We start from the raw sequence: 7,500 nt of genomic DNA, 5'->3' as shown, positions 1-7,500 counted from the left end.
ATACAAAAACTGCTCACAGGGATTCACATAATGAAACATTTTGAATATATAAAGTATATAAAACCTTCACACGCTTAAGTGTAAAATATCAGTTCAAAAACTTACCTGATCATGCTTTCCACACACACACACACACACACACACACACACACACACACACACACACACACACACACACACACACACACACAGACACACAAACAACCCCTACTTCTGAACTGAAACATTGAAATAAAAAACATAACTGGAGAAAAATATCTGAGGATTAAAATAATCATATGCAAAATAAAAGTAAAGATAGAAGAATAAATCCATAAAGAAGTATAGAATAGTATCAGCAAATAGGGCTGTGACGGTATGTTTTTGTCCCGATTCGATACTGATTTCTTGGGTGCCGATTCGATTTAAATTGCGATTCTCATGATTCTCCGATTTTGCTGATTTTTGTAAACTGAAAAAAAAAAGAAAATGTACAGAACTTTTTATACTTTTTTTCTTGATTTAAATTAGGAAAAAACAATCCAGCAGCCAGACCATCATTCTGCTGCTATAATGCCCAAGAACACAAGTAAAAAGATCAATACAATCAATAAAAATGACAAGTTTTATTATTGATTATTTTTATTTTTTTGAAAAAAAAAAAAAGAAGTTTTTTTTAACAAACAAAATTGATTTTAAATTGTGAAGCAAAAAATCCCAGACATTTGATTTTTCCACCCTATACGCAAAGGACAGGCATATAAATAACACGTAAATGGCTAAAAATAGACTAAATAAAATGCATAACTAGTTAAAGGTAATCTGTGTGCCAAAAGAGGGACGTGCAGGAAAACAGTAGAACTGAGCTGATGGCAACGGCGCTGCTGTTCAAGCCAAATGAAACAGACAGTTTAAAAAGCTTTAATGTGTTGAAAAGTGGAAATTGTCCACTGCTTCATTTCACCTCTGCTGTTTTACAATATAAGCCAACAGAAATGTGGATAAATGTAGAAATAAAAGTGTTTATGTTAAATATCTCACACCAACATGTCACATTAAACAACTGAAAAAGCAGGTCATGTCATGTACCTCGTTTTCTTAAAAAGTCTTGATATTTTACTCTGCTGGAAGTAGAAAATATTTTATATTTACAGTACCACTCAGAAGTTAGTGGATTTTTTTTCCTTCATTTTTTTTCTATATTTTCTGTGTTGGATGTGAGTCTGACATGACCATGCAAACTGATTCATTTAATTTTTTTCTGTATTTTTGGATTTGCATATTAATAAATAGTTTCTTTTCCACATTTGATGCTTTTTTTCTGCATAAAACTCTTGTACCTGAATGCTGCAGGTTGCATAATAATAGAAGTGAAAAGTATTCAGAGCGCCTGTGCATTAACATTAACAACCAAAACAAAGATTATCCGAGCGACTCCTCAGTGATTTGCTTATTTTCCACAAACTCTTCCTCTGCAGGATCGTGCTTGAATATGTATGTTGAATTTTAACCAGATCGGGCAGCTGTGTGGGCGTGAGGCAGCGTCTTCCTTTACCATGTGTACCAGTTTGTCATGACATCACCGTACTGCATTTTAAACAGCCATGTTTTGATTCACATATCACCCCTCCTGCGATGTTGATGAATTTATTTTGAGTCATCCACGCTGCAGCAGTCTGATGTAACTCGCGACCACAGCCATTGAGGTTAGAGACCTCTTGAGACGTACACCACATGAGAAAAAACCAAAAGAACAGAAGCATTCAGTTTCTGTTTCAGTTGTTTTCTGACCATTTCTTTCTTTCCTCTCTTCATCACGGAGAGTCGCTGCAAATAAAAAAGACTTTTACATGAAGTTTCCCTCCCTGGGGGAGTCGCAGAGTCATTAGACAGCTGCAAACCACCAGCATGGGCTTACACTGTGCGCTACGTTGTCTTCTACAACAAACCACGTGCACGTGACTTTTAGGGCTGTGAGAATACGCTTTTGTCCCGATTCGATTCCGATTATTTGGGTGCCGATTCGATTTAAATTGCAATTCTCACAATTCTTTGATATTGCAGATTTTTGTAGATTAAAAACAAAATAAATGTATAAAACTTTTTCTTTTCCACGTCATTTTTCTTGATTTCAATGAGGGGAAAAAAACAACCCGGTAGCCAGATCATCATTCTGCTGCTTTAATGCCTAAGAAGACAAGTAAAAAGATCAATAAAAACGATAAAAATTACAAAAAAGTTAAGATGGATTATATCTATTTATTTGGAAAAAAACAAATCTTTTTTTTTTTTTTAAACAAAAAATCGATTTTAAAATTGTGAAGCAAAAAAAAATCCCAAATTTTACTTATTTATTTATTTATTTATTTATTTTTTCCTCCCCCCACCCCTAGTGACTTTTCTCTGGATGCAGCAGCTCAGTAGCTTTCTATCGATTGCTGTCTTCACATGTAAAACTTTATTTCAGGCTCTCGACTGAAGCAGTTGGCGGTTCCCGTGGGCCTGATGAGCGCCGGCGCGTCGGTGTGCTACCCGGCCCAAGCCGTGGCCGTCCTCAAGGTGACGGCACTTTTTTTTTTTCTTCAATTGCTGAGATTTAGTCAAATGAAACTTTTGTTTTGTTGGAGTTTAACGTGAGTGGTGTGTGTCGTGGTGGCCAGGTGACGGGGAAGAAGGCGTATGCTGCAGGGCAGTGGAGCAGCGCTGCGGTGTCTTCGCTGCTCGCCCCCAAGGAGCCTCTTGCCAAGGAGATGGTTGCTTCACAACCAGCGGTTGGTTTGCACCAACTAAACGCATGTTACGGATGTTATGTTCAGATTAAAGTGTTTTTCAAATAGAAAGCTGTGTGACTAAAACAAAAACAGTTTTTCAACATTTCTAACGTCAGCTCACTTCCCACTGAGCGATCGAAACCGTTTCCCCGCCACACAAAAGTTTCCCTCCGTTCTTTTTGCGGTTTTGTTCCGTTTCCTGACATTTCATGTGAAATGTGCTTTTTTTTTTTTAAATGTTCTTTCTGCAAACAAGAAGTTTGTGTTTAATCACTGAAACTTCCTCCATAGTTTCTCTTCTTCTTAGCTGTTAATGTTTTCTTTTTTCAATCTGAACGACGTTAGTCGGCTACAGAACCAAAGTCAAAGTCTGCACTGGCTGAGGGGTCTTCAGCCCCCAGTAGCGCTGCTGAAACCTCAGCTCAGAGCTCCACTGTCCCAGAGAAGGAGGTGGAATCAGCTGAGTCTGCTCCTACCTCTGACGAGCCCACCGTCACCACAGAAGAAGAGTCATCAGTAACACTTACAGAGCAACTCCCTGCGGAGTCCACTGCAGGTATTATAGATATTGATCCCTGTCATGTTGCATCAATCTTCATCACACAGAGCCTTCTGCTAACCATGGCCGCCTGCTTCCCTTCCGTCCAGCTTCTCTGGTAAGTTCTGCTGCCGTAGAAACAGAGGAAGAACCAGTAGCCTCAGTGGGAAGTGTGGAAGGTTCGGGCGATGTTTCCGCTGACACCAGGCCGGCCGAGCCCACACCGAGCTTAGAACCAGAGACGTTAGAAGATGACCCTGTCCAGTCCGCTTCTTCCACTGAAGTCCCGTCTGCTCCAGCAGGTAGAAAAAAGACTATTAATGATGCTGAGGATAATTTCCTCTTAAATTTTACCACCTGGTGAACTCTTCTTAACTATTTCTTAAATCTTGTAGCTGATTGGTGTTCAGATTCACTCTAAACATTCAACCAATATCTGTCTAAAGCACGAGGGTCGAACTCCAGTCCTCGAGGACCAGCATCCTGAAGGTTTTTCTTGTCTCCATGCTCCATCACACCTGACTGAAACTTAAAAACAGGTTGACAAGAAGCTGCTGTATGCATTTGATTCCAATCAGCTGTGTTGGTAGAGGGAAACAGCATAAACCTGCCGGATACCGGCCCTCGAGGTTTGACACTCCTGCTCTGAAGGGTGCAGCTTCAAACACATGGCAGTTTTCCACCGTTTTAATTAGAGATCAGATGAAAAAATGTAACGCTAAGACATCTTTCCATCTCATTCCCATTAGCCTGTGATACAGAACAAGCAGCAGACGATGCCTCCAGTTCAGCTGAAGCGACACAGAGATCCGGAGAACCAGACACAACAGAAGCCGTTCCAGTCCAGTCTGCTTCAGCTGAACCTACAGAAGCTGAGTCTGCTGCTTCTTCAGAAGTCCCGTCTGTCACGGATGCCTCAGATGCACCAGCAGGTGGAGATTATTACTCTGTTTTTCATTTTATTGTAGGTTTTAGCCTTTTGTTTGATTTTAATCACTAAAATCATCCCATAATGCAAGATCAGATGTCCTTAGTTCCTGTTTATAGATTTTATTTATTAATGAGCAGGATGGGATTAGAAGTGTTGGCATGTTGCTGTGATACTTAAACACCATTTTGAGCTTCAAATCTTTCCATTTTGCCTTTCAACTCAGGAACTTCTAAAAGTTCAGCATCAGGTTATCAGCAGCTTTAAACGACTTTTTCCGATTCTAGTTTCCTCTTGTGTTTTACCGCCTACACTCCAGACATTGTAGAATCCAAAATAAACCTAAATATAACTCATGTAACTTTGAGAAACTGATGTGTGAAACTTAAGACATTGCAAAGTAGCTGCTACCTCAAGAATGTCCTTTCATTTTAGCTTCCGTTACAGAACAAGCAGCAGATGATGTCTCCACTGATACCAGTCCAGCTGAAGTCGCAACAGGCCCAGAACCAGAGACAGCTGAAGCAGATCCAGGTGAGCCTGCTTCAGCTGAAGTCACATCTGTTCCAGATGCGACTTCAGCTGAAGTCACATCTGTTCCAGATGCTCCAGATATGCCAGCAGGTAGGAAAAAAAGATTCTGTAAGCTAAAGAGAGTCTCCTCCAGGTAGCTGTTGGTTTATGTTGGTGTAAAGATGGACTCCAGACATGGTCTCATCCAGAAATAAGATGCAATCCATTTATTTGCAGCTCATTTTCACTTTGCTGTGTACAATTTCAACATATATTGCATCTCTCTTTGCAGCATCTGATACAAAACAAGCTGCTGATGTCTCCGCTGATACCAGTCCAGCTGAAGTCACACCAGGCCCAGAACCAGAGACAGCTGAGCCTGTTTCTCCTGAAGTCACATCGACTCCCGAGGCCTCAGATAAACCATTAGGTAGCAGCGTTACCCTGCCCTGCAGATTAAAGAGCATGGCACTTCTAGTATGATCTAGAATCTAGGACTGGGTGATTAATTGGATTTTAATCTCAACTACGATCTGGGTTTCCAACGATGATAAAAATAAAAGGGTGTGATTATTTTCCTCTCTGCAGTTTCCTCTCCTGCTGTCTTCAGCTGCTAATCGAGCGTCTCTGGCGTTGCAGCGCTGTGCTGTAAACTCCTCCCACAGCCGCTTTGCTTTCATTCAGACACTGTTGCCAACTTGGCGACTTTCTCGCTAAATCTGGAGACTTTTTTTGTTAAAAGCGACAAATCTAGCAGCTTTTACTGGAGTTATTAGAGACTTTTCTGGTGTTTTGGCGACTGACTTGAAGACACATATTGTTCTGCAGTTACTGTAAGGAAGGAGCAGCGGGAGCCTCTCCCGTCCTAAAGCACTCCCAGGCGGCCAGTCTCAGTCGGCTCCGGCTGCAGGTCAGTGTAGAACAGGGGTAGGCAACTCCGGTCCTCGAGTGCCACAGTCCTGCAAATGTTGTGCTGCAGCACACCTGATTCAAATCAGCAGACTTGTGCAGATTTTGATGTCAAGCTCTGCACAAGTCTGCTGATTAGGTCTGATGTGGGACAGGTGTGTGCAGCAGAGAAACTCCTAACATTTGCAGGACTCGAGGACCGGAGTTGCCTACCCCTGATGTAGAATAACTGCAGTAGGTTGTGGAAATTCACCTAAACATAGTTTATACCATTGTCAGCGACAACTGGCTGCATTATTTTCCTATACATAGTTCAACAAGTTAAATCACTGTAACATCCCTCTGTTACGGGGCGTTACCATAGCAACGCGTTAACCAGCTGGTTCAGATCAGCTGTCTTTTAACAGGTGAATGAGAGAAACGCGCTGCAGCCTGACAGCGGTTGTTTGGCATAAAACGTACATCCAGGCCAACGTAAAATAGTTCCTGTATAAGCGGTAAAAGCGGATTAAACAACTCTGAGCCGTGCATTAGACGGTTATAATGTACGACACGGAGTTGAGAACACCACGACACGCGGCGTTGTTTAAAAATACTGGATTATTGTGTTTAATAATCGAGATCTCAATTTCAGTCAAAATAATCTCGATTATACTTTTTGTCATAATCGAGCAGCCCTACTGTAATCATCCCAGATGTATGCATGAAGCAAGTCCAGCTCTGCAGACTTGTGATGTTTCCCAGCTTCAAAACATCAGCCTGAAGCCAATGGCTCAATAGCAAACCTGTGCAGAGCTTGTCAGAGATCATTTGATTAGAATCAGGTGCGTTGCAGCAGGGGAACATCTAATACCAGCAGGATAGGGATTTCTAAGGGCTGGGGTTGGGGAACACTATTTGCAAAAGCCGTCATGTTAACCTGGTGGTGTATTTTCCATGCTGCACAGAGCCGGTCGTTGAGTCGGCTGAGTCTGTCCCTGCTGCTGAGCCTGAGTCAGCTAACCAGGATTCAGGCCCTTCTGTGGACGAGACACCAGACCCAACCCTCACACCACCAGAAAACAGCAAAGGTAGCGCTAAAACCCTTAACTTTGGCTAGTGACACGAATGCCCTTATAACAATCCATCAAACTGAAAACTGAAAAAGTGTGTTTAGACTTCACCTTCCTCACAGACTCACATGTAATCAGACTTTCTGAGAATCACCACCTGCTCTTGTGAATGTTGTTGTCATCAGGTGTTGTTCATACATACAGCCCACACATTTCCTTACTAAGTAAACTGTAGCTGACTGTATCACCACAGCACAATTAAGTTGATACTTTGCTTTGACCTGACTTTGTCCTCTTTAGATTATTCAGTAATTTAAATGTCTTGTTTTTGTGTCATTTCCCATGTTTTCCTCCAGAGGGCTCTGGTTTCAAGCCAGACCCTGCTCTCATGGACTTTGGCCAGTCCAACCCCGAGGATGAAGACTTGTACAGCACACGCAGCTGAGAGGCATCACTGCCAGGCACAGGAGGAACCTCATTCCCACACTGCCATCTCATATCTCATCCTTACTGACAAACTGCATCATTATGCATGTAAATAGGCCATTTTGCAAGCAAGCTCTCTTTAAAAAGGCTTAAATCAACATTTCCATTCTCAGTTCATCTGCCCACAATGGTTACATTTCCACAAAAAAACAACAACAAAGAAAACATCCAATCACATTTGCTGTGTAGCAATGATAAACTGAATTCTGGTGCTGTTTGCATGGGACAGAAGCCTGGAACAAAACACCCACAAATGTTTTGAGCAGAAATGTCAGATTGTGAGACAGTTTCTGTTTGCATCTTTTTTTTTTTTTTTCTTACTTG

General features: G+C 41.7%; 1 protein-coding gene across 2 annotated transcripts in view; it reads left to right on the top strand.

Moving 5' to 3' along the window:
- The window catches only part of apool (apolipoprotein O-like), a 10,069-nt gene that overhangs the window by 2,359 nt on the left and 210 nt on the right, over positions 1-7,500 (top strand). Inside the window, exons 5-13 of one of the 2 annotated variants that reach the window (XM_079250025.1) lie at positions 2,447-2,538; positions 2,640-2,750; positions 3,096-3,306; positions 3,399-3,590; positions 4,038-4,220; positions 4,664-4,750; positions 5,022-5,159; positions 6,586-6,708; positions 7,047-7,500. The exon at positions 7,047-7,500 is cut by the window's right edge and continues 210 nt beyond it. In XM_079250025.1, coding sequence (XP_079106151.1) covers positions 2,447-2,538; positions 2,640-2,750; positions 3,096-3,306; positions 3,399-3,590; positions 4,038-4,220; positions 4,664-4,750; positions 5,022-5,159; positions 6,586-6,708; positions 7,047-7,135 — 1,226 coding nt within the window. In that variant the 3' untranslated portion in view covers positions 7,136-7,500. Of the gene's footprint in view, positions 1-2,446; positions 2,539-2,639; positions 2,751-3,095; positions 3,307-3,398; positions 3,591-4,037; positions 4,221-4,651; positions 4,751-5,021; positions 5,160-6,585; positions 6,709-7,046 lie in introns of both variants that reach the window. The other variant, XM_079250024.1, reaches the window with a different exon arrangement.

Source organism: Telmatherina bonti (genome assembly GCF_933228915.1).
Source record: "Telmatherina bonti genome assembly, chromosome: 12".
Taxonomy (NCBI): domain Eukaryota; kingdom Metazoa; phylum Chordata; class Actinopteri; order Atheriniformes; family Telmatherinidae; genus Telmatherina; species Telmatherina bonti.
Note: the sequence above shows the minus strand (reverse complement) of the source record. Positions and strands in the feature narration are given on the sequence as shown.